The sequence below is a fragment of the Phyllostomus discolor genome, chromosome 12 (assembly GCF_004126475.2).
Source record: "Phyllostomus discolor isolate MPI-MPIP mPhyDis1 chromosome 12, mPhyDis1.pri.v3, whole genome shotgun sequence".
Classification (NCBI taxonomy): domain Eukaryota; kingdom Metazoa; phylum Chordata; class Mammalia; order Chiroptera; family Phyllostomidae; genus Phyllostomus; species Phyllostomus discolor.
The window spans coordinates 42,490,852-42,516,568 of record NC_040914.2 but is presented as its reverse complement, the minus strand read 5'-3'; the positions used below and the strand labels follow the sequence as shown (position 1 = coordinate 42,516,568).

At 63.0% G+C, this 25,717-nt stretch overlaps 1 protein-coding gene across 4 annotated transcripts; it reads right to left on the bottom strand.

The window, feature by feature from the left end:
- Positions 1-11,624: 11,624 nt before the first annotated feature.
- KIF7 (kinesin family member 7) lies at positions 11,625-24,574 on the bottom strand. 4 transcript variants are annotated; one of them, XM_036012321.1, is made up of 18 exons: positions 23,989-24,574; positions 23,581-23,781; positions 22,841-23,234; positions 22,100-22,634; positions 21,646-21,756; positions 20,891-21,117; positions 19,938-20,081; positions 19,502-19,617; positions 19,174-19,326; positions 17,072-17,274; positions 15,882-16,079; positions 15,433-15,558; positions 15,145-15,318; positions 14,200-14,415; positions 13,583-13,789; positions 12,800-12,998; positions 12,561-12,707; positions 11,625-12,352 (listed from the first exon to the last, which is right to left on the bottom strand). In XM_036012321.1, exons 1-18 carry the CDS (start codon positions 24,314-24,316, stop codon positions 12,000-12,002), a joined length of 4,032 nt encoding a protein of 1,343 aa, XP_035868214.1. In that variant the 5' UTR covers positions 24,317-24,574; the 3' UTR covers positions 11,625-11,999. The 4 variants fall into 4 exon arrangements, with proteins under 4 accessions (XP_035868214.1, XP_035868213.1, XP_035868212.1 ...); XM_036012320.1 differs by having other exon boundaries at positions 15,145-15,321; positions 19,938-20,073; positions 20,886-21,117; positions 23,989-24,573; XM_036012319.1 differs by having other exon boundaries at positions 15,145-15,321; positions 19,938-20,080; positions 20,890-21,117; positions 23,989-24,573.
- Positions 24,575-25,717: the final 1,143 nt, after the last annotated feature.

Genomic DNA, 25,717 nt, shown 5'->3' with positions numbered 1-25,717 from the left:
TGTGTTGCTTTTAGGGCAAGTCAGGAGTCGAGGCACTAGTTGCCAGAGTCCAAGAAAATAGTATGGGGGGGCTGGTAAGTAGAGGTCTGGCTGCTTCATAAAATAGCTGAGGAGCATGTTGTGAATCACAGACTTCGGCAACCACCGAGGCTCGGAGAGCATTTCCAACTAATTTTTCTTTCTTCCTTTCCTTCTTTCCTTCCTTCCTACCCAGAACTTTTCAAAATCCCTCTCAGAAAAAAAAAATCCACATCAGTAAACATCAGAAAAGCCGAGCCCTGGCATTCCAGGGCCTTCTCTCTGCCAACTGGCACCTAGGGGCTCTTCACTCTGAACCACCCCGCGCACAATTCATGAAGCAGCCTCTCAGCACAGCCTGGGGGCCCCGGGGAGCCGGCTCCTTCTCGGCCACGTGCAGCCCGGGAACAAAGGCCAGAGACCTGGCCAGCCCGAGTGGCCCACGCTGGCCAGGTGCTGTGGCCCCAGGTACATGTATTCTGTGGCCGGCTGTCTTTGGTCCTGTCTGAGATCTCTGAGCGATGGCCCGGGCCGGCAGGGACAGCTTGGGAGTATCCGGAGGTGGGAGGGGGGACTCCCGGCTCTGCAGCTGCTGCTCGGACTCGCGGTGCTCCCCTGGGTGCTGCTGCGTAGAGCCCCGGACCCAGCTCGCCCGGCGGATGCTGAAGGCGACAGCTGTTTATAAAACCTGGTGGCCAGAGGCCGTTTCTGACCTTGGGGCTGCACCTGGCCACTTGCTGGGGCCTGACTGCAGGGGATAGTGTCACCTGTAATTATTTATCTGGAGCCTACAATTCCAGCTCCCTAGTGCCGCGTTCAAGGCTCCCCTGGTGTCCTGCCTCCCCCAGAGATTCTCCCTGGACATGTCCTGCCTCTGACGTCTGCACTTTCAGTAGTGTCCCTTCGTGCCTACCTAGGATGCAGCCGGCTCCCTTCCAGAACCTTCCAGCCCAGCTCAATCCCCATCGCCCATCAGGACCTGCCCAAGCCCACCTCACCCATCCTGTGGGGTCCCTCCTCCCTCCTCATCACAACATTTACATTAGTCAGGGGGTCACCAGACACCCTAACTTTGCTGAAACAACGTTGATTCCACGAACTGCATCCTGCTGTCCCCAAGAGTCATCAGAATGTTCTAGAAATCGCACAGCTTTGCGACACCCGCTGAATCACGCCCACAATGATCAGGATGAAAATGTGCCGACGGCATCTCAGTCACCAGGGACACAGCTGCTCCCCGTAAGGCCACCAAGGCTGGGTGCGCCTGCCCGGGGCTGAGGTAGCTGGTGGGACGCGGCGCTGGGCACTGAGACGGGGGGGCCTGGGCAGCTCGGAGAACCCCCGACATCCAGGCCAAACCCCAACCAGTACTCAGAGTCCCTGGGGCCCGAACCCAGACGTGGGCTCCTCGGGGGACACTTACGCACAGCTGAGGGCTTTGGGGGAGGCCACACAGGAAGAGACTCCCGCAGGGGTGGAGTGGATGAGACCCCCCCAACCCCGGCTCTGCAACCCTCAGTTTCCCTGGCTGTAAAATGGGGACAATCGCAGCACCTCCCACGATGGGCCTGCGAGCCCCGCGTCTCTCCCCCTGCGTTGGGTCTGCGGTGGCAGGGACCCACAGTCGCCACCCCGGCGGCGACTTTTCCGTTGCTGTGGGAGCGTCACTGCAAAAATAGCTGCTTTCCTGTACCACGAGGGTCACTTGGGGAGGCCGCCCCCGTGCTGCGGGGTTAGCGGGGTGCCCCTCGCCTGGCGCCAGTGCCCGCTGACTCGACTCTAGGAGCCAGCGGTTATCGGCCAGCTCGAGGCCCTCCCGCCCCCGCCCGGACCCCGGGCTCACCCGCACTCCACGGGAAGCACCGCTTCTGAAAATCCCCAGTCCCTGCTGGGGCTTCCGCGCGGCTCCCACGCGGGCCTGGCCTCTGCCCCGCAGTGCCCGGAGATCAGCGACGCTCTGGAAGGATCTGGAATCCGGGAGCCGGGTGGGTCCGGGCCCTGAGGGACTCTTCGCGCCCCCCCTCACCCCCCACCTCTCTCCTACTTAGGGGGCCGGAGGGAGGGGGTAGGCGTTGTCCTCCGAGCCCCTCCCACTGGGCCCTCCGTTTCCCGCTCGGCCCCAGCGATGCCCTCTGGGTGCAAAGGCATCTCCGGCCTCCCCAGGAGGCTCCGGCTCCTGCAAGGGGGAGGGTGGGTGCCCCCTCTCACTCCAACAGCCCCCTTTCCCGCGTGGATTGAGATGAGCCCCTGCCCCACCCCCAATTCCTAGGCCAGACGGGAGGTGGGCGGCTGGGGGGCCCTGGGGTCCCGTGCTGAGGCCGGCAGGGGCTCCGTGGGGGAGGGAGGAGAGGCCAGGCAGGCGCCGGGGAGCTGCCTAGGCCAAGGCCACTGCCTCAGGGTCCGGGGGCAGCTGAGGAAGCCAGCCACCCTCCCCGAGGGCCCTCGTGGGGAGGGGGGACGCTGTTGTGACCCGGCCTTCGATGAGGCTGGCCACCAAGGTCCCCATGGGTTCCCCCACTATGGGGCCACCACGGTGAGGGCCACCCCGCTTCGCTGGGTTTCCGGGGTGCTGACTGCTCCGTGTGTCCTGCAGGGTGCTGGCAGCGCGCCCCGCCCCCCCCACTGTAGGGGGCTCCGAGCTGGGGCGTCCCCCGTGGTTGGAGCCGGAGTCAGAGCCTGAAGCTCAGGGCGCCGGGGCCCAGCCGCTCCTGCTCTTCGTGACGGGGCCACCTTGGGGATGGGCCTGTGCTCGGCCACGGGTCCCAGGCACCGCGGGCCGGCGCCCCACCTGTGCGGGGCTGGCTTCTCCGAGCAGCGGGTGTCCCCCCGCCCGGCGCCCAGCCCCCACGGGGCGGCGGCTCCGGGTTCCCGAGGGACGGACGAGGCCCAGCAAGGCCAGCCGTCCCGCCTCCCGAGTCTCCCGGACCCTCCAGGGCGTCCGGGTCAGCCCTTCGCAGACTTCCACTGAAAACCCTTTTCCCTCAAACCGCATCAGACCCGGGCCCGCGTTCGATCAGCGGGACCTCGAGAAGGGCAAGCAAGAGTGGGCGGGGGTGCCCCAGGGCCTGCGCGCCCCGCTCCGAGACCCCCAGTGCAGCCCCCGGGTCCGCGGAGCCGAGCGGAGCCCTCTGGCTCGGTGCCGCGTGCGGACGGCCTGCTCTCCGACGCCACCCAGCGGAGAGGCGACGGCACTGCAGGCCCCGCGCAGCCTGGTCTCGCCCGGGAGAGCCTTTCCCACCGGCCTCCCCCTCCTCCGCGGCCTGCAAACCGCCCACGGCCGCTCCGGCCCGAGCCCTGATGCGCCCGCTGTTCCCGGTCCCACAGCCGGGGAGACTCGGCCTCCTCCGCCTCGCGGCCCGTCCGTCTCCGCGGGAGGCGCTGACTCGGACTGAACTTGCGGAGAACGAAGACCCTTTGTGAACTGCTTTGGGGAAGGAGATGGGGGAGAATTGCCTGAATAATACGAGAAGCTGCAGCCGCAGTTTTGTCTTTTGTAATTTGTCTGGTGAACATGGAATAAAAACCACTTTATTTTGAAAGCTTGCCGTGGAGCCGAGTTGCTCTGGGCTGGACGGGGAGGCCAGGGGCCCGGGGCCGGGCCAGGGGGACGTCACTGTGCTCTCAAGGGCAGCCGGGCCATCGGGGAGCACCCCGGGCTGCTCCGGCCCTGCTCAGCCCAGACGAGGCACCGAAAAGCACGGTGTTGGTGTATTTTCTCTTCCAGCTGCAGGAAGCACAGCCTGTGCTGGGAAGAAGGGGCGAGATCCTCTCCTTCCCCTGCTGTTCCTACCACATACGTCTTTCCAAGCCTCTTCCTGCCACCACTCCAGGCAGGGACAGAGTCACGAGGGCCGGCCTGGGGCCCGTGCAGGAGCTGGGCGGGGGCTGCAGCTGTGGCCCCGCTCCTACCTGCCCACCACACAGGGAGTGCCCGGCTGCCAGCTCCTCCCTCGCTTGTGGTTTCTTCACAACTCCATGTCCTGTCAGCTGCGTGGCCTGTGCCCGCGCCCTTTTCTCTCTCAAGGCAGGCATCACCACCCCTGGGAAGCCCTCCCTGATTCAGTTTGTCCCCCGCATGCACCCAACACTCAGCCCAGGGCATCGTGACTTTATCTTATGTCTGCCCCCTCAGTCGACTGAGACTCGACTGAGGACTTAGCACATCATTGTGCCCCTAGAACCCGTGCTAGGGCCTCAACAGGCCAGGGCCTCAACAGGCTGGGGCCTGAGGGGGGAGGAACGAGCAGGTCCACGTGCCTTCCTCCACGATGGCACTTGTAGTGGCCCAGACTCTCGTAGCTGAGAACTGCCCTCTGTAAGAAGAAGGCGGGTGGGGTGAGGAAGGACCTTAGCTTACAGATTCATGTAATGAGATGCCCAAGTGCAGCTTCAGGTAAGGTTCGATCCAGGGTTTTGGTCTTCATCACTCCATTTTGGCCTTATCACTGGCGGGACTCCCCCTCATAAAGGGAGCTGGAAATGTCCATCTTGTGAGTTTACAAGTCTGTGGAAGGACAGCCTCTCCATTCCCATGGCGTCGCAAGGTCTCCACCCAGACCGGGGGTCCAAAGACAGGATCTGCCCGGGGAAAGGAAATGGTCTGGCCATTCTTGTGAAGCAGGGAGCTGAAGGGGAGGCTGAGGAGGAGAGGAGCTCGCTGTGCTACCCCAGCTGATTCTGGGCATAAAAAGTCTGATACAATACTTCACACTTCCTTTATTAATCATTTACACATCATCTACTTCCAAAAGAGACCTGAGGCCACACAATGACTCTGGCCTCGCACCGTACCTCCCCCTGGGTGCCCACAGGGAAGGGCTGGGGCTGAGAGAAGGGCAGTGCCCGGCCGGCTGAGGCCACCAGCCAGCGAGACGTCCTGACCGAGGTGCATCATTGCCCGCACCGAGATCGCCCTCCTGAACGGGAGGAGCTGCTTGGCTTCCCATCTCCCAGGAAAACCAAGAACACGCAAGGTGGAAGTGTCGCCGTGTCGCTGCTGGGGCCGCCTTCTGCCCATGACCTCTATTTCCCTCCCGCTCACCTCCCTGTGGGGTCGCATGGCGGCGGCCTCCAGGCGAGGCAGACCTTGGTGCCCCGGGCCCCCGGGGAGAAGCACGTGGTTATTGTTGTTGCTCTTGTCTCTAATCACATTATATCTGCACCTACGAGTATCTGTATGTGTGCGTGTGGACATAAACACTGTAGATACGGGACAGCCAGCTGGGCTCCGGTGCAGGAGAGCCACACCTGGGTCCTGTTACCTGGTGGAAGCCACACCTGAATCCTCTTCACAGGCTGGGAAACCGCTCCCCAGGGAGGTCAGTGCACAAGCCCAGGGACAATCAGCGAGCGAGCGAAGAGGCTCTGAGTGGAAAGCCCAAGAAACAAAGGGCCTGGTGGCCCCTTTCCGTCTGAGAGGAGGCTGGGCGGGGCAGCCGGGGACAGAGGCAGGACCAGCTCTTTCCCCACCGCGTGGGCTTCCCAACTGTCAGTCAGCCGCGGGGGCGGGGTCAGCGCTCCTGACCTGTTAATCATTCTCAGGTCTCAGGTCTGGTCGGGTAGACATTTCTTTATTTTTTTTTCCCCTGAAAAACTAGAGATTTACACCAGTGATAATTTTTTTTGTATTATTATTTTTATTCAACTATATTTTATTGATTATGCTATTACAGCTGTCCCATTTTCCCCCTTCACTCCCCTCCACTCTGCGCACCCCCTCCCACCCACATTCCCCCCCTTTCTCGCGCCGTCCTGCCCGGTCCTGGGCCGTCCCTTTGTCCAGCGTCTCTGTGCTGCCCACACCCCTCGCCCGTTAGGTTGGTAGCCGTCCCGGCGTCACGGCGCTGGCATCCAGGCGGCCCTTGCTTGACTTACTTGTGGTCGCAGAGCGCGAGGCCCGTGGCGCTGACACTGCAGAGGCCACAGCGAGGCTGGAAGTGCGCCCTCCTGTGGACAGGTGCTGGCGGTGCAGGAAGGTGTGTTGGGTGCAGCAAACCACCTTCACATGACTTCTGTTACAGTGCGCTGTTACAGCTGTGCTGCTTCGCTGTGCTTGTTGTCAGTCTCTCACTGTGTCTAACTGACGCAGCAAACTGCATCATAGGCCTGTGCACACGGGAAGAAACGTCGTGCGTGTATAGCGTGTGGTGCTGTGCGGCTCCAGGCGCCCCTGGGGGGCTCGGAACGCATCTCCCACAGACAAGGGGGGACAGGATACGCATCTATCGCTTTTATGTAAAAAACACATTTCATTTTTGAAAGCCCTCCACTGTAATATTAGGTATAATAGTGTCCAATAGTTACACAAACTTAGAAGTGGCTTCTAAAAAGGAATACCTACCCAGGCTTGATTTAAAGGCGATGGTTATTTTTATTTAATCTTTATTGTGTTTTTTCCCGTTACCGTTTAGTCCCCTTACACCCTGCGCCCCCAGCAATCACCACACTCTTGTCCATGTCCCCAGGTTTTTTTTCCTCTTTGCTTAAAGGTGATGGCTATTTTTAAACAGCCAACAAACTCCCCACCTTAGTTCGTCTTCTGCCTTCGTAACCCCAGAAGGCTTCCCTCTCCCGGACCGCCGTGTGAGACATCCTAGAGACGAGTGGGGCGGTCCCCGAGCAGAGGTCCTGAGGGCTCTCTGCCCTGACGGACGAAGAGCAGCGGGAGGGGCGTGGGGCAGTGGGATGGGGGTCCAGTCTCGCCTCTCTGCCCGCCGTGTGAGCTGGTGAACCCCCAGAGGCCATGCTGCCTCCTGGTTCAGCACGGGGTTGGGGTTCATACACACGTGGCTTCTGCCCCTCGCTAACTGGGCGACCTCGAACAGGTTACTCATTCCTCGGCCTCAGCCCTCCTGGATGCAATGGGGCGGGAACCATGGTTGCCTCAGAGAGGCTGGGGGAGTCCGTGAGTTATAACGAGCACAGAGCACATGCCCAGTCCACACTCCCGGCAACCCCGGACTTCCCCTGTTTGTGCGTTGAGGAGTTAGGAATGCGTGATCTGTAAGCTCAGTTCCAGTACTAACACCCTCAGGCCCATCTCTACTCCAGTTTTTTATATGGATAATCACGGGGAGAGGCTCCTAGTTCTGTTACTGAGCGACGTTCTTCATGCATACACCAGCACCATTCTCAGCTGACTAGAGCTTCTTGTGCAGGCTGCCACCTAATAAAGACTGTACCTGCAACTGTTGGGATTCCGTCTGCCTTCCAGTGCGTGGCATCGTTATTTATGCTGGGTAGATAAAAATAAAATTAATGTGATATTCCGTCTACTGAACAGATTTAGGGAGTGCCCGCTACGTGTCAGGCACGGTTCTGGGTTTGGGGAGTTCGTCAGTGAACAGAATAGACAGAGGTCTCTGCTGCCGTGGGGTTTACCGTCAGTCCGGGGAGACGAGAGAATAAACTGGTGATTGGGAGTTACACAGTGTACTGGAAAGCGGTAAGTGCCATGTAATAAACAGGAAACTGGGAATGGAGCATGTTAAAGGGGAGCTGGAGGGGTGCAATTTTATTTTATGAAGATTTTTATTTTTAGATTGCCGACCAAGATGGAGGCATAGGTGGACACACTGTGCCTCCTCGCACAACCAAAACTAAGGACAACAAAAATTTAGAAACAAAAATACTGCCAGATCCAATAGAAAATTGAAGTCTGACAACCATCCATGAGGACTGGTAAGAGGGGTGGAGTCGGTGGCTGGCAGAGAGGGGTCACGGCAGGAAAAAGCGGTGGCTGGCGGCCCCTGGCTCGCAGGCGGCAGCTGGCAGACCCCAGGCAGAGGTGCCGGGAGGCAGCGGGCAGACCCAGTGAGGCGGCAAGGCCGATGGCTGACCGCAGACACACATTCATGCAAAAACGGGCAGCGAGACAGACCTTGACACCCAGGGCCCCAGCACCGGGAAATAAAGCCTAAAAGCACCGAATGAAAACACATGTAGGGGTTGAGGTGCCTGGAGAAACTCCCAGCCTCACAGGAGAGTTTGCTGGAGAGACCCACGGGGTCCTAGAACGTGCACAAGCCCACCCACCTGTGAACCAGCACCAGAAAGGCCCAGTTTGCTTGGGGGAAGTGGCAGAGGTGACTGAAATCCAACTGAGAGTGGATCAAGCGCCATTGTTCCCTCTGGGACCCTGCCTCCACATACAGCATCACAACCCCGCAACTGGGATGACCCGCCCTGGCAAACACCTAAGGCTCCTCCCCTCATACGTAACAGGCTCCACCACACCCACCCCCCCCCCAAAAAAAAAAGCTCAAACGGAAGAACAGATCAAAGCTCCAGAACCAACACATCTCAGTGACCAAGAGATAACCAAGAGATATCAGATGCACAGTTCAAAGCACTGGTGATTGGGATGCTCACAGAACTGGTTGAATTTGGTTGCAAATTAGATGAACAAATGAAGGCTATGCGAAGTGAAATGAAGGAAAATGTTCCTACCAATAGTGATGGGAAGGAAACTGGGACTCAAATCAATGGAGTGGACGAGAAGGAAGAAAGAGACAACGAAACAGAAAAGAAGGAAGAAATAAGAATTCAAAAAAATGAGGAGAGGCTTAGGAACCTCCAGGACATCTTTAAACGTTCCAACATCGAAATTATAAGTGTACCAGAAGGAGAAGAGGAAGAGCAACAAATGGAAAAGATATTTGAACAAATAATGAAGGAGAACTTCCCCAATTTAGCAAAGGAAATAGACTTCCAGGAAGTCCAGGAAGCTGAGAGAGTCCCCAAGAAGTTGGACCCAAGGAGTAATACACCAGGGCACACCATAATTACATTGCCCACGATTAAAATGAAGGAGAGAATTCTAGAAGCAGCAAGAGATAAGGGGACAGTCACCTACAAAGGAGTTCCCATCAGACTGTCAGCTGATTTCTCAAAAGAGACCTTGCAGGCAAGAAGGGGCTGGAAAGAAATATCCAAGTCATGAAAGGCAGGGACCTCCATCCAAGATTGCTCTATCCAGCAAAGCTTTCATTTAGAATGGAAGAGCAGATAAAGTGCTTCTCAGATAAGGTCAAGTTCAAGGAGTTCATCATCACCAAGCCCTTATTTTATGAAATATTAAAGGGACTTATCTAAGAAAAAGAAGATAAAAATATGAACAGTAAAAAGACAGCAAACTCACAATTATTAACAACCACACCTAAAACAAAAACAAAAAGAAACTAAGCAAACAACTAGAACAGGAACAGAACCACAGAAACGGAGATCACATGGAGGGTTAGCACCAGGGGAGTGGGAGGAGGAGAGAGGGGGAAAAGGTACAGAGAATAAGTAGCATGGATGGTAGGGAGAAAATAGATGGGGGGAGGGCAAGAATAGTATGGGAAATGCAGAAGCTAAAGAACTTGTGACACATGGACATGAACTAAAGGGGGTAATGTGGGTGGGAGAGGGCCTGCAGGGTGGGGGGGAGTGAAGGGAGGAATGGGACAACTATAATAGCATAATCAATAAGATATATTTTTAAAATTTTTTCAAAAAAGATTTCTATTTTTAGATGGGAAGGGAGGGTGAAGGAGGGACAGAAACATGCATGTGTGGCCTGGTGCACACCCCCTACTGCTGGCCCAGCCTGCAGCCCAGACATGGGCCCTGACTGGGAATTGAACCAGCTACCCCTTGGCTTGCAGGCCAGCACTCAGTCCACTGAGCCACAGCAGCCGGGACTAGAAGGGGGTGGGTTTCGGCAGGCCTTGTTGAAAGGCAGTATTTGCGCCCAGGCCTCACGGAAGTGGCGGGGAGCGCGCGCTCCCGATAGAGGCCGTGGGCCGGGTGTGCGTCCGCCGAGTCCGAGCAGCCGCAGCAAGCCCGCGTCTGCGCGTCTCCGCAGTAGCGGTTGTCGGAGACACGCGGGCCCGTCGGAGTTGGTGCCCGAAGGAATGTAGTTGGTGCCCTTCCGAGTGTCCTTGGGCAGGAGGCGGTGGGTCCCCGGCAGCAGCCCGTGCGGGGATGGCCACTGTGGTTCTCACGCCTCCTTCCCCCCATCTCTGCCCCCTCCCTGCAGCGCCTCCCGGTCCAGAGTGGGTCCAGCAGGAGCTCGGCTGCACCGCGCCCTGGACCCCGGCGGTCACCGAGAGCTGGTTTCCCTGCTCCAGCCTCAGCGGCACCAGCTCCAGCCTGATGGAGTCGTTTTGGTAAGCCCTGTTCTGCTTCTCTGGGTGTCGACGACTCAGACCAGAGGGGTGTGTGTGTGTGTGTGGGTGTGTGTACTCGCGTGTGCGTATACCTTAACAGACCACAGTTCATGAGTATAGTTCAATAACACGACAAACGAATTACGTGACTGTGTGTGGTGCCAGGCGGGGACCAGACTCACGGCTCCGGAAACTGTGTGAATGTCCAGCCACCATGGCGCACCCCTGACACGGACATGAAGTAACACTGAATGTCAACTGTGATAAAAAAAAATCTGAAAAAGCAAATTTAAAACCAGTAGGATCATGTTAGAAACCACTTCTACTGAAATTAAATGATTTTCAAAGTTAAACAAGTAAATAATAAAAAACCAAACAAACTACACAAGCAGAGTGCTGTTTAGCGGGTGTTGTTGCTTCCAGCGCGGAAAGCGGCCCTGCGGGGGAGAGCGCGGCCCTCGCGTGGACCGCCTGCAGCCCCAGCCCGTTGTCCTTGGCTGCGTCCTCAGTCCCTGCCTGTGCGTCTGCCTTTTTCTAGACGAGGACACGGACGTGTTTCCCCGGACGGCCGAGGACTCGCCTTTCAGCCGAACCGTTTCCAGGCGACGCCCCGTCAGCAGAACCTACTCGCGGAGGAAGCTGATCAGCTAGTGAGGAGGGCCGGGCCGGGGACCGACAGCCACAGGCACTGCGGAGCCGGGCCGGGCACTCCTGCTCCCCCGCAGCGGCGCTCCGGGAGCGCTGTCCTCTGGGCGCGCCCGGCGCTGCAGGCGCATCCCGCAAAGGGCTCCTCAGCAGGGCACCCACAAGCTCGCTTCGCCTGCTCGCTGCTGAGAGGGGGAAGAGCGGGCTCCCGGGAACTGGACGAGCCCGAAAGATGAAGGTAGGGTCACCCCACAGGCATGGAGTCTCGGGGGCTGGCCCCAGCCTGCATCCCCCCAGCCCCTGCCGCGGTTGGCGGGTGCTGCACCTGAGGGGCAGCCTGGAGCCAGGCGCGGCCCTGCAGGACCAGGGTCCCATTCCAGCCCCCACCCCCGCCCCCACCGACCGTGACCATGGCAGGTCGGGACCACGCTCCCTCTCTGGTGAACCGGGCCCCCTGTGAAGCCGCTAGGAGGCTGGGACCCTGGGACAGAGGCGGGCGGCAGGTAACCGTTTCGCCCTCCCCGTAACAATAAAGGCGCCTCTGGCCACTCAGCTCCCGGCGCATCGCCGTACAACGCCCCGCCCGAGGTTCGCTGTGGCCGTGGCCCGGCTCGGTGCCCCGAGAGCCAGCCCCCGGCCCAGTCCTCGCCGTCTGCGGGGGACTCGCCGCGTGGGGGTGGGCCGGCCTGCCGTGGAGTCCCGGTGCGGGGCCCGGTGCCCCCCACCCCCCGGTCTCGGAGTGACTTCCAGGCCGGCCGTGCTCCCCAGCCGCTTCCTGCTGCTGCCGGTCAGACTCAGTGAACCCCGGTGTCTCCAGAGGCTGTTCTCATTTATTACAAAACGGCTGCGCACAACTCCAAACGCCTGCTGCTTCCCAACCCCGCACGCTGCGCCCGCGTACACCCCAGGCCGCTCCGGGACCGGCCCGCTGCACGGCAGAGCCAGCGGCACGGCCCGCAGACCGCGCGTGTCCTGCTGGAACCGGTCCGAGCCGAAGGCGGCCGCCGTACCGCGGCTCGCCGGAAGGGGGCGGTGGGGAGCCGCTTTTAAAGTCACAGTAACTGGGCCCAGTCCGTCTGGGCTGACTCTGATCTAGAGCGAGGCGAGGGCTCCTTGGCAGACGCAGGCAGCGCCGTACCTTTCGGCGGGCTCGGACCCCCGTCCAAGGCTGGCTCTGCCCCAGACCTACAGGGGGCTCCTCCTGACGTCGATCATCCCCGGGCTGGCCCTGCGCAGCTCCCGCCGGGGTCTGGCCAAGGGCCCCGCCTGCCAGGGCAGGCCCCCCACCCCCACTGGCAGCGCCTGCCCGACAAGGGGCTCCGCGGCCTCCCGCTGCCGCGGCTCCTCCGGGGAGCCCTGCTCCTCGCCGCCCAGGCTGGAGCGCTTCCACGTCAGGGGGAGCGGGGCGTGGACCAAGTCCGGCGCCTCCTCCCGGGCACGGGGGGCACCCTCCGCAGGGGGCGGCTGCCCAAGAGGCTCGGGTGCTGCTGCGCGCAGGTCATCCTCCTGTCCAGGGCACGGGGGCCTCTTCTCCCCACCTGTCACGGAGGACAGCGACACCCTGCTCAGGAGGGGAGGTGGCAGCGCCCGCCTCAGTGCTGGCTTCCCGCGCCCAGCACAAGCAACATGGGAAAGGACCCCAGAAGAGCTGCGGACGGAGGGGTTTCTGACCTCCCCAAACCAAGGCGTGACAGCTGACATCTGAGAGGCAGGGCAGCGCGTCCGGCCGCGGGCAGTGAGGCTCACCCCTGCTCGGTCCCGCCGCGCCCGCGCCGCTCAGCTTCTGCTTCAGTTCCTGGTTCATCCACATGTGGCGGCCCAGCTCCCTCTCCAGAGCCTGGATCCTGGCCTCATACTGCCTCCTGCTGTCCGCTAGCCCTTCGCCAAGGTGGTCTATGGGGACAGGCAGGGGGAGGGGTGGCGGGGATGTGGCCAGGGCGCAGCGGAGGCGGGGCTGTGCGTGAGCTGCCGGGAGCGGGCCTCACCTCGGCTCTGCTGCAGGAGCAGCTGCAGGCTCCGCTCGTGTTCCTTCTGCTGCTGGGTCAGCTGGCGGTCCATCTCCAGGCGCTGCCGCTCCAGGGCCGCCTCCAGCCAGTACACCAGCCTCTGCTGCTCCTCCAGCTGCATCTCCAGCTCCGAGAAGGCCACCTGCTGCTGGTGCTGCTCCTCCCGCAGCGTCACCACCTGCGCCAGGGCAGGCAGGCCGGCCGGCTCAGACGCAGCGCCGGATCCCTCCGCCCGGGAGCCCTCGCCTGGGGACAGCCCGGCCAGCACCGCCCCATGCTAGGCGCCACTGAGGAGTCACGGGGTCTCCTCTGAGCCCAGACCTGGCGCCCAGACGCCTTTCAACAGTGTCCCAGGCAGCACATTACAAGTGACAAGAGTTAGCTCTCAAGGCGGGCGTTATCTGCCATCCCTGCCTCAGACTCCTTCCCAGTTGCACAGGAAGATGCTTCCAGGCAGAGCCTCAAGCTGTGTGTTTCACGGAGGCCAGGGTTTCTCAGCCTCCGCACTGCTGGCAGCTCGGGCGGGATCGCCCAGGGAGCCAGGGCAGTCCTGTGTGTTGTAGGGGGTTGAGTCGTGTCCCCCGGCCTCCACCCCTACTGTCGCTACAACCAGAAGCAGCTCCAGACAGGACAACATGTTCCCTGGGCCAGCAAATGCATCCCTCTTGAGAGCCCCTGATGGGGACAAAGGCTGCCCTGAAGGAGCCACACTCGGACAGGCATTCCCGGGAGGAGGGGGCAGGGCTGGCGGGGGCAACCCACCTTGTCAAAGTACTTGCAGAGGAGGGCCCTGGTCTCCGAGGACGAGAGGTAGCTGAGCTTGGCCATGAGGTCCATCTCGCACTGGGACAGCAGGGAGGCCGAGGCCCGCAGCACTCGCTGGCGGCACGTGATGGCCTCGTTCTTGTACTCGATGGCGGCGTCCAGGGCCTCAATGGCCTCGTCCAGCTGGAACAGTGTCCGCTCCTCCTGCAGGGGGTGGGGTGTGGGTATGGGTGGGCTCAGAAGCAAAGGGAGTATGCAGCCACATTGGACCCTCAAAGCGCCCCCTTGCCGGGAGCTGTCAGAGCCTGACCCCAGGGTGGTGCAAGGAGGGATACGCACCCGGGGAGCTCAAAACACCCCCCCAACGGAAGGGGAGGGGAGGCTTGGCAGGAATGCTGGGGAGGTCACTCAGACGTGGTCATGACACTGGCTCCCACTGGGGAGCTGAGATGTTGGGTCGGCCGTCACTGCAGTGCAGGACGAGGGGTCTGGACTCCAGGAAGGGGAACAGGCAGGGCAGCAGGCTGGGCCTTGTGCCCCAGACAGCAGGCGCGGGTCCGCACATGCTCCCACACACCCAGCCCCGCCTGTGGGGGCTGCCCCGCACGGCGTACCTCGGGCGACAGCAGGCTGCCCTGCCTCAGCTTGCCGTCGATCTCCAGGCGCTGCTTCAGCAGTGAGTCCTTCTCCTGGCGCAGGGCGTCGATCTCCCCGCGGATCTGCTGCTGGCTCTGGGCGCTGCCCTGCCGCAGCTGCCCGCTCTTCTCGCACAGCTCCCTCTCCAGGTGCTCCAGCCGGCTGGACACGCGCACGATGTCCTCGGTCAGGGCCTGGGGCGGCACCGGGCGTGAGTGGGGTGGGGAGCAGGCCCGCCCCCTCTGTGACCGACCACCCGTGGGATGCGACGGAGGCCACTCAGCCCTGCAGACACCCGGGCTCCGGGGGCCGCAGAGACTGTCCAGGCAGAAGGTGCAGACACGCAGAGGACAAGGCACCCCTGACGAGAAGGGGGCAACCTGGGCCAAGGCCGGGCAGCGTGTGGTGGTGGGGGCCTGTCACCAAAGTGACTTGAGTTTGTGGTGGGAATTATGGGAAGTTAGTGGCCGAGCCCCGGAGACCTTTCCGGGAGCCTGAAGGTGGAGGAGGTGAGGGCTCTCATGGCCAAGGGACGTTCGGAGCATCCGGCAGCACCCAGACCCTCCTGCGCTTCCGAGTGCCGCCCGAGCACCCGCCACTGGGACAGCCCCGGGCTGTGTGTCTGATGTGCCCCCTCAAATCCTCAGCCACACGACGATGGCTCAGAGCATCCTACTCACGAGGGAGTGACGCAGCCCCGAGGGGCCAGGTGGGGCTCCTTCTGCCTCAGCGCAGGTGAGTGCTCTGTCCCCTGGGCCACCCACCACCCTCCTCTCCCTGCCCGCACCGTCCCAGAGGCCAGGTGGACGAGAGGAAGCAGACTGTGCGGAGACACTTGGAGAGGGTCCACCCCACGCCCGGCCCTGCAGGGCAGAGCCCCCCCACCCCGCCCCCGCCCGGGGCCTCGTGGGGAGGGCACTCACCTGGCTGGAGCGCAGGCGCTTGCTCTCCAGCCCCGTCTTCTCCTGCACCAGCGCCTCCTTCTTGGCCAGGATGGCCTCCCGCTTGCGGAGCTCCTCGCCCAGCTCCTCCAGCGCCCGCCGCTGCTGCAGGACCTTCTCCATCTCCTGGTCCAGCCACTTCTTCTGCTCCTCGATCTTCTGAGGGGACGTGGGGGAGGCAGGGGCGGGCGCTCAGCACTCAAGCCCACTGCAGGCAGGGCAGCCCCACCCCCTGCCGGGTCGGGTTCTGGGAGCCGCCGGCGTGCCCACCTGCTGCTGCTCCAGGCTGACCACGGAGCCGCTGCTGCCGCTGCGCCGCTTCCTCTGGAACGCCGCGATCTCCTCCGTCTTGATCCGCAGGATCTTCTGCTGCTGCTCGTGCTTCAGCTCCAGCTCCTGGGGGCGCAGGAGAGAAAGAGGCTCAGGGGCGGGACCCTGCGTGCCAGCCTCTCGCCAGCCTCTCCTGCCATGGCCCTGCACGGCGTCTGGCCGGGGAACAGCTAACACAGGTTTGCTCCTATGACAGGAGGTGCAAACGGCCCTGGAGGGCTCCTTGCACGGAACTCCCTGGCTCCTCACCCTGACCTCGACTTTCCTGGAATGCCCCTCCACACACGTGCGGGAGAGACAGACTCAGGGAGGCTGAGTGACCAGCCGGAGCGGGGCTCGTGGCTGTGGGCGGCCGGGACCCGGGGCGCACACCCAGCCGAGAGCCTGACCTTGACCCGGTGCTGCCGCTTGCTCATCTCCGTCTCCAGGCGCCGCTTCTGCTCCGTCTCCTCGCGAAGCCGCCTCTGCAGCTGCGCCTGCTGCTGCCGCATGAGCCGCACGTGCCGCTCCAGCTCCTGCAGCCGCTTCTCGCTCTGGGCCGACAGCGACGCCAGCCGCTCCGTCACCTGCTTCTTCTCCTTCAGCACCTGCGACCGGCACAACCCCCGCTGGGCCACGGGCAGGGGACACCGTGAGCCCGGCTCTCAACAAGGGCGCGCTGGCCCGAAGGCCGACGGCTGGATGGAGCGGCAGACAGAAGGGAAAGCAGGTGGACGGACAACAGACAATAAAAACTCCAGCAGATGGCTAGAGGGAGGTACGCAGACGGTCACCGTGTACCAGGCACCGCACTGAGTGCTCTGTGTCTGTTAACTGGCCCCAAATGATCCTGCCGACGAGTATGATGATGATCGGCCCCAGTTAACGGAGTAGAAAACTGAGGCACAGAGAGGCTAAGAAACTCGACCAAGGACACACAGCTGGGAAACGGCAGAGCTGGGATTCAAACCCCGACAGCCTGGTCCCGGGGCCCGTGCCCTCGACCACCCTGCTGTGCTGTGTCCTGGTCGCCTGGCCCGAGCAAAGGAGAAGGGAACGGGGGGTGGCAGCTGCAAAGATGGATGGACAGGAGGGAGAGTGGACAGGAAGATGGACAGAAAGGTGGGTCATTACAGATGCACAGACAGCGCACGATCGATGACAGGGAACAGAAGGACGGAAGGATGGAGGGATACACGGACAGCTGGTCAGACCGACGGAGACACAGGTGGACTAGAGGGGCACAGGCTGATGGGGAGACAGGGAAGGCGGGGTGCAGCCGTGTGTGTGCACGGGGAGCTGGAAGAACAGATGGGTGGACGGGGGCGGGGAGGCTGCATGAGGAAGGGGCACTTCCTTACAACGAGGCCCCCCGCTTGCCCTCTCTGTGGCCTCCCTGCCTCTGCTGCCCTCATGAGCTGACCCCTGGTGGGGCGGCTACAGCACGGGCCTCGGCCTGGGAGGCCGGCAGGGCCAGCAGCCGGGGGGCCGGCACGAGTGCCTGAGCACCCACAGGTTCCAGAGCGAGCGTGGGCCCCAGCGCCCCAGCCTGGGCGGCTGCACCTGCCACCACCCCCCACCCCGGGGGTCCCACGCTGACCTGCACCTGGCTCTGGGCGGCAGCGACCCTCTTGCGGAACTCCTGGAGCCGGGACCGCTCGCCGGCGTCCTGTGGCTCCCTGCCCTCCAGCTCCCGCAGCTGCCGCTGGCCTTCGCTCAGCTCTGCCCGCACGCGCTCCGCCTCCTGCTCCAGCTCCCGGATGCGCTGGCTGTGCTGGCGGTTCAGGGCCTGGGCCGCCTTCCCTGGGGGAGGGGGCCGCGTCAGCACGGGTCCTCCCAGCCCCTGTTCCACCAGCACCGCGGCTCCCCCAGCGTTTCCCTCCACGCCGGCTACTTCGTCAACGAGCCTCGTCCGCAGCAGTGGCTGGGGGACGCGGCAGATGAACCAGCAGTCCCACCGAACACGAGCTAAAGTACGTACAGAGCTGGAGCCTGCACGCAAGGAAGCTTCCAGAACCAACTCCCGCTTGCGGGGAGAGCGGAGGACAGAGCACGGGTCACGAGTCAGGCACGCCCACTCTCGCCACCTTACGCAACCCGGTGCTGGGAGTCCCGGCCAGAGCACTGGGGCAGGAGAAAGAAATGAAAGGCACCCAAACTGGGAGGGGAGCAATGAAGGGGTCGCTTTCGGCAGATGACATGATTCTGCTCAGGGGAAACCCTGGAGGCGCCCCCGACAACCCCTCACACACAAACACAAACACAAAACGGTGAAGCTGCAGGACGCAGAAATCGACGCACGGAGACCCACTGCTTTCCGGCGCGCTCACAAGGAGACTGCAGGGAAAATTTGGGAAAAACAAAACAATAGTCTTGCGATTACAACCTAAAGAACAGAGCTACCATGTGGCCCAGCAACCCCTCCTCTGGGTGTCTACTTGCAAAATGCGACGACATTTATTCAGACAGACGCACGCAGCGCTCGGCGCACCACAGTGTCACCCACGGCGGCCCAGACGTGGAGACAACCGCCGTGTCCTCCAGTGGACAGTTATTAGAGGAAGAGCACACACATGTGCACACACACACACACGTGACAGAATGACAGGACGTACGTGCAGCATGACACCACCCAGCCGTGACAGGCGAGGACACACCGCCGTCTGTCACAGCAGAAAAGGACAGGCACCGCAGGCTCTGGCTCCCACGTGGCACGTGAAACCGTGGGGAGCCCCCGGCGGGGCGGGGGCAGGGCGGATAGAGGGGGGCGAATACACGGTGGTGACGGAAAGAGACTCGACTCCGGGTGCCAAGCACACGGTGTGACGTTCAGGGACGTGTCACAGAGTGATTTTCACCTGTCGCGTGGCAGGGATTTACACCAAACCTGACTGTCTCGTCAGGGCCCTGACCTCCTCTCCCTGGGACTGTCAGGGAGAAAAATGACAGCACCTCCCACGACAGTATCCCTCGCATGTGAACGAATCCAAATTAGACCTTTCTTTTTTTTTTTTTTGGTCAGACTGGCAAAAGAGAACTTTCTGGTGGGCTGCAGAATCTTAGGGGTTAGCTGTGCGCCGTGAGATGAGAAAGGCTGCAGACTGCTGCGTTGTCGAGGTGTGCACGGGAAACTCACACAAGTTGTTACCTGACGTCACCCCGTAAGTTTCACGGAACACGTGTTCCAGCGATAAAACAAGGGCAGGAAAAATTCTGCAACTGAGCCTCGGTGGTGGGTACACGGGGACCCCCGGTCCTGGTACGGGGACCCCCAGTCCTGGTCTCTCTTCTCACGTCCGTGAAATATTTCAGGATGCATTTTACAGTGAGCTCATGGCTATTGGAAAGGTCAGCCGGTCACCACCTGAAATCGTCCCCTCCCCCGTCCCACGGATCGCCAGTAGGTGTGGCACGATTTGGGGGCCCACCCAGCAGCTACCCGACGGACAGCGATGACGGGCAGTGCCTCCCGCGAGCCAGTCTGGATGCCGAACCTGACCTCACGCGATGCGTCCTCAGAGCCACCCTGTGGGGGGGTACCATAGCTGTCCCCGCCTCAGGAGTGAGAAAACTGAGGCACAGAGGGGTTATCCGACCTGCTCCAGGTCACACAGCAGCAAGAGGCTGAGCTGGGCCTCAGACCCGGCCATCTGGCCCCTGACCGGGGCCCCCCAGGCTGAGGCCGCTGGTGCCCACACTCACCTGTGCGCACCAGCTCGCCGATGAGCTCCTCCTTCATGCGGATGTTGATGGCCAGTTCCCGGATCTTCTGCTGGGCTTGGGCGAGCCGCCACTCGGAGGCTGTAGCCGCGGGGTCCTGGCGGGGCCGGGCCCGGGCCTTGCTCCCAGGAGCCACTGTAAGAGGCCAGCGGTCAAGGCTGCCGTGCCGCCTGACAGCAGGGAGGCAGCGAGTGCACGGGAGAGGCCGGCCAGGGTGGCCAGGGTGGCCAGGTGGACTGCCCAGAGGGGCCCGTCGGGACCACAGAAGGAGAAGGGGTATCAGGCCCTCTCTGCGCCCCAGCACCCCCACCTCTGGGCTCCAGGGTGGCTGCACCCGGCTCCTCAAGGCGAAGCTCCAGGCCTTTCCTGCTCGGCGGACTCCCTGGGCCTGCGTCTGCCCTCTGGTTCCACTTGCTGATCCCGTTTCTGGGGGGCAGAGGCAGGCATCTGCACCCCTCCCCAGCCCCCGCCCCAGTGCAGCCACCCCCCCAGGCCAGGGGGAAGAAGGTGGGTCCCTGGACTTCCGTCCCACCATCGACAGAACCGGTCAGCCCAGCAGAACCCCAGGGCCAGGAGCCAAGCAGAGTGGGGGTGGGGGAGCTGGGGGCACCAGTGACCACCTGGGAGGCTGGCCCACCCCTGTCTGTTCTCCCCAGGGCCGGCAGGGGCAATGGGGGTGAGGGCGCCCTGAGGTCACAGGGTCCCGCCAGATGGGTCCTTGCCAGGTCCCCATGGTCCCCACGCACCTGCGCAGGTGCAGGGTCTGCCGGGGTGGTGGCTGCTCAGCCCCCTCCCCCTCCCCCTCCTCCAATGAAGCAGAGGAGCCACCTCCCAGCCTGTCGACCTCCGCCAGCAGCTGGGCTCCCATCTCTGTGCCGTTGGCCGCCTGCGAGGGGGGAGCCAGGGTTTCAGGATAGGAGGCCTGCAGGGCATCCTCTGCGGGCCGTCCCGGCACCAGGGCCGTGCACTCCCACCTGCGCCTCTACCCCACGGCCCGTCCCACCTGCACGGTCCAGCCTGATGATGCCAAGTCAGAGCAGGAGCTGCCTCCCCCACGCTCCCCTGCCCTGGCTGCCGTAGCGCCCGATATTCTCTCTCAGGTGACCACCCGCCACTTCCACCTTGTACACAGGTCACCTGCACCCGAGTCTTGTCCTGCTAACAGCGCCTGGACAGACTGGCAGCTGCAGTGGACTTCTGCCAAACCCACAGCCTCCCCCGGCTTGTCCCTCGGGATTGAGAGCTGGGGCGGCCCAGAGCACTCAGGCAGGTGTGGGCACAGCCTTTGTCCCCAAGGCCCCACGTGACGGACTAGAAGCAGGACACTGGGCTCTGGGAGAGCAGGGCTCGTGGGAAAGTAAACTGGCAAAGAGAGGCATCCAAAGACAGAGCGCATGGCCTCAGAGTGATGAGCTCCCCGTCTCTGGAGGCATGCAAACTTCCCAGCCAGTGCTGGAAGCCTCTCTCTAACCCCCAAGCAATCTCCAGTTGCACAGAGATCCCCAATAGCACCATCCTTCTGAGAGGCCCCTCAGTCACCCAAATCCTGGCCCTTCCTCTAGGGGCGCAGGAAGGGGCATCTCACAGCTGGTCCCACGAAACCCTGGGGTGAGGGACATTCTCCGGCCTCGCCCTTCCCCTGCCCAGTCCCACAGGCCCAGCAGCGCCCCGCAGCGCCCAGCCTGGCCACCTCCTCACCTCTCCCCAGGTCTCAGGGCCGACTTCGTCTCCAGGAAGGCACGCAGGGGGCACCATGCCCAGCATGTGGCTGTGGGCACCCGCCAGGGGCGCCGTGTGAGGCCGGGGCCCAAAGGTCCCAGGAGGCAGGCCCCGCAGGAGCCCCGGGGCGCCCCAGCCCGGCCGCACCAGCTCCAGCCGCAGCCGCAGCTCCGCCATCTCCTCCTGCTGCTCACGCAGACGGTCGCTCTGCAAGGCATGGTCCAGGCGCTGAGGGGGGGGACACGGACTGCGGAGAGGGGGCAACCGGGACGAAGTGCAGGAGGCTGGGGGACAGGTGTGAGGCCCCCCGCTCCCTGAGGAGGGCCACACCCTCTGACCACCTCTTGTTCTCTCCCTCTCTCTCTCACACACACACACACACACACACACAGCACTTTGGCTCAGGCTCCAGCTCCCATCCCACCCTGCCAGTCCTCCATGCCCCTGCCAATCGCTGCCACCAGAGGGCACCAGGAGCAACGCTGACCCCGTTACCTTGGGAGGAAGGAAGGGTCCAGCTGCAGTGCGCCACCCTGCCGCCCTCCAGGCCCACCTGCCACCCACACTCAGGACCGTCGTGCACACCCACCCACACCGTTCTGTTCCCACCTCCACACTTCTGCCCGTGTGTGCACACCCCCATGTCTCCTGCCCTGCTGGAACCTTCCCCAGCTGCTTTCCTCCTGTCTGGCAAACTCGCTCCCTCACCCCCCTCCATGGAAGTGGCACCCCCACCTGCAGCTTGTACTGCTCCATGGCGTCCTCCAGGGCGGCCAGGAAGTCTCGGTTCTCCTCCTCCAGCCGGGCCACCTGGCTCTGCAGGGCCAGCAGCGCCCCCTCGCCTCCCTAGGGGGCAGGGAGACAGGCGTCAGGGCAGGAGCGAGCAGGACAAGTCCCTGGGGCGCCCCAGCCCTCCCTCTGCCCTGCCTGCAGTCCCCTCCGCAAGCCACAGGGGCCACCTCTGTGAACAAGGTACTGAGCCCTCACGGGGTGCTGAGCTGTTGTTACAGCTTCAGCCTTTGCATCGCCCCCACGAGGTAAAGGTCAAGGTCAGCCCTGCTGTACAGAGCGAGCCTGAGGCAGGAGGACGTTATGGAGAGTGACCATGGTCACCAGCTTTGAGTCCCCAAGAGTCTGTGCTAATGGCTGGATGTCTGAAACCTTCTCCTTCCCCTGCCCAGAACCACACCTGGTCCTTGGCCACCTTTCTGCCGCCGGGCGCCTGCGTGGCCTGCTCGTCCGCGGCGGAGGCGCTCTCGATGCCGCTGTCGGGCCCCGAGGCGGAGCTCAGGGCGCTGCGCTCGCCCTCCACCTCGCACAGCCAGTCGCGCACCTTGCGCGCGGTGGCGCCGGGCAGCCCGGGCTCGGCCTGCAGCTCACGCAGGAGGCTGTAGGCGGCGTCAGTGCGGGCCCGGTAGCGCGCGCACTCGGCGCCCAGGCGGGCTGCGACCACGGTGGGGGCGGCGGCGGGGCCCAAGCCGCGCCGGCCGCGGTGGATGATGCGCGTCTCTGAGCGGTGCCGCGGGGGACCCCGCGCCCCGGCCGCCTCTTCGGGCGCCCGCTCGGCCTCGGGCCGCCAGTTGACGGTGGGGCGGTTGCAGATGTTCTGAGCGCGGCTGGCGTAGTTGAGAGTGTTGAGGGTCTCATCGAAGTCGGAGGAGGAGGGGCTGACACAGGCGATCATCACCGTCTTGGCGTTTCCGCCCAGCGAGTCTTTGAGGATCCTGAGGACGCCAGGGATGAGAGTCAGGGACCCCAGTGCGCCAGGGCCCGCGGTCCGACAACTCCACAGTCGCGCCTGAGGCTGACTGCCCGGCGGCATGCCCCGGAAGCCGGATGCCCTCCGCCTTGCCAAGCTCCACCCCCGCGGCCACCTGGGAGCCAGGACAGACAAGAGGGGCTCTCGTGGCCCCTTCTCCCGCGGGCTCACCGGGTGATCTTGGAGTCCCGGTAGGGGATGTGGCTGCCGCGGCGCTGGGGGTCGCCCAGGGCACTGATGACGTTGCCCAGGGCCAGGAGGCTGCTGTTGATCTGGATGCTCTCCTTGAGGCGCTCGCCTGTGCTCCCCGTCTTGAGCACCCGCTCGGAGCCGGCCAGGTCCACGAAGTGGAACTTGGAGACCAGCAGCTGGCCCGCGGCGGGGCGCGGCAGGCGGCTGGGGGCGCGGCCCCGCTGCTCCAGGGTCACGGTGAAGACCGTGTGCGAGCGGCTGGACAGGCGGTTGAGGTGCGTGGCCCCCGTGTGCCGCGCCGCGTTGCCCATCTCCAGGAGGCTCAGCACCTCGTCCAGGCCCTCCACGTCCACCTCCTTCACCCCACACAGCACTGCGGGCGCGAGAGGCAGTGAGCCCGGGGCTGGGCAGGGGCCCGCAGCGCCAGCCGCCGGCAGCTCTCCCTGCCTCAGGGGCCCGTCCCCTGGCCGGGCGGCTGCCCATCATGGCCGGGACTGAAGGGGCTCCAGTTCCCCCCGCCCACTGGGAAGCCTCTCCCTCTGGGTGCGGGAGCACATACACCAGAGTCCGTGGAGACGGGAAACCAAAGCGAAACTTTCCAGACTAACTTCCCAGTCAGGTGTCCCTCCCGGACAGGTGAGCCAGCCTCCAGCAGGGGAAGCCTCCTCAAGCCAGGCGCCCCTCCCTCCCACCAGGGGGCGCCCTCGGGATCTCCTCACCGACGTTCCCCCGATCGTCCTCCCGCAGCTGGATGTCGCGGCTGGCCGTGCCCACCTCGAGCAGGTCCCGGAACTCCTCCCTGTACACCTCCAGGTAGGACACGTGCACGAGGCAGTCCAGCAGGTCATTCTCGTCGATGAGCTTGAAGGCCTCGGCCATGACCCGGGGGATGATGCCCTGCTCGTCCTCGTGCAGGGAGGCTGGGGAGATGCCAAGGGGCCACCTGAGGAGGCCACAGGCCCCCCACCCCCAGCCCGTGGGCATGGCTTGTCCCACCCTGGGCTGCAGGTCTGTTCAGAAAACAGCTCCCCCCCACGCTGCCAGCACCCCCACCTTCACCAGGGAACAGCAGCCAGAGGGCAGGTGCCACCAAAGCCCCTCAGTGTATGTGCAGGGGGCCCACTCACCCACACTGGCCTCCCCCATGGTGTACGTCTTCCCGGAGCCCGTCTGGCCGTAGGCGAAGACCGTGGCGTTGAAGCCCTCGAAGAAGGCCTCCAGCAGGGGCTGCACACAGGCCTGGTACACGGCCTCCTGCCCGGCGTCCTCGTCCAGCACCACGTGGAAGCCGAAGTGGCGGTCCCGGCCCAGGGTGACCCGGCCACGCCCCGGCTCCACCCGCAGGCAGCTCTGGTGCCCGTGCAGCAGCTCCTTGGGCAGCAGCGGGCGGACTCGCAGGGCCACCCTCACCGGGGCCTCCTCGGCCCCTGGCAGCTTCTGGGCCTCCAGCCCCATGTTGGTCGGGCGCAGGGCGGTGGGGGGGGCCTGCTGCAGGCCCTGCAGAGAGGAAGAGGCCGCGCCATCAGCACCTGTGCGCCAGGGGCCCGGCTCATCCTGCAGGTGGCCTGGGAGGGGCACAGTGGAGGGCAGCCGACGTCCAGAGCATCCTCCGTGCCCCCACCTGGTGCCTGAATGCCGCAGGAGCCACAGTGCAGCCCCATCAGTGACACGTCACAAACTAAGGCCCTGATGTCTCCTCTCGCCACCCAAGGGCTTGCATTCCAGATGCACCGGGTCCCTGTGACCCCTGGTGACCCCTAGAAGACACCACCCCCCCGCCCGCTGAATTTTCTTACCTCCGCATTTGTTACCTGGAGCCCCCTGCCCCACCTTCTCCAAAATGAGTGAACAGATCCCAAGCCCCCCAGTGGACGCCTGAAACCACAGCTAGTACCGAACCCCGACCACACTGTGTTTCTCCTGTACGTACACACACCTGTGCTGAAGTTTAATTTATAAATCAGGCACAGCAAGAAATTAGCAAGGATACCTAATGAGGCAATAAACAATTACAACAATGCACTGCAATAAACAGTGTGTGAACTCGGCCCCTTGTCTCAGGGGGGCCCTGGCTGAAGTCCCTGTGTAAGCTCCCAGTTTTCCGGCCCGCAGGCAGCACCGCCCATCGCGCGGGGCGCTCCCGCCTCCCACCGGCACGCTTTCCGCCGTTCTCACCGTCAGCAGCGCTCTTTCCCACGCTGCAGGCGTAACTTCTGCAGGCTAAGTCGGAACAGCAAAACTAGCAAATTCCTTCACAATTTCACAAAAGATTCATTCTTACGGCAGATCTTCCCATCTAAGCGTTCAACTTTTTTTTGCTCTTTCACTTAAAGAAGCCACTTTCCTGCTTCTTGCTGGCGCATCCGAACTGCCAGCATCGCTGCTAGGAAGCCAAGGGCGGACCGCTGGAACACACGCACCGAGATGCTGCCGACGCCGGCCGGGAGCGCCAGCCGCCTGCGGGCGCTGTTTGCTCGAAGGAGCTGCGCGGGTGCCGCGTTTTTCACAAGCTCATTCCCAGGCAGCGCGGGAGGGAGCGGGATATCGCGAGATCACCTCACGCTACTCGGAATGGCGCGCAAGTTTAAGCTTAAGACTTCTGGAGTTCCCCCTTTAATATTTTCAGACCAGTTAACCGTGGTAAGTGAAACCGTGGAAAGTGAAACTGCAGCTAGCCCTGGCCAAGGGGTGACATCCTGGTAAAGGGGTGACCTTTACCAGCCACTTCTCCACCGCAACCACGGGCATCTTGCCAATACGCCAACGCCATCTTACACTCCTCCAAAGGGGCTAAACTGGAACAGGCCCTTAGTACCTGGACTACGCACATGGACCTGCTCAGTGTTGCCCACCGGC

Excerpts from the sequence above, each read along its gene's own strand:
- KIF7 (XM_036012319.1), bottom strand. The coding sequence starts at position 24,316 with ATGGGGCTGGAGGCCCAGAAGCTGCCAGGGGCCGAGGAGGCCCCGGTG. Across the intron at positions 22,635-22,840 it reads CGGGACTCCAAGATCACCCG|GATCCTCAAAGACTCGCTGG; the intron begins GTGAGCCCGCGG and ends TGGCGTCCTCAG. Across the intron at positions 13,790-14,199 it reads GCAGCCTGCTGTCGCCCGAG|GAGGAGCGGACACTGTTCCA; the intron begins GTACGCCGTGCG and ends CACCCCCTGCAG.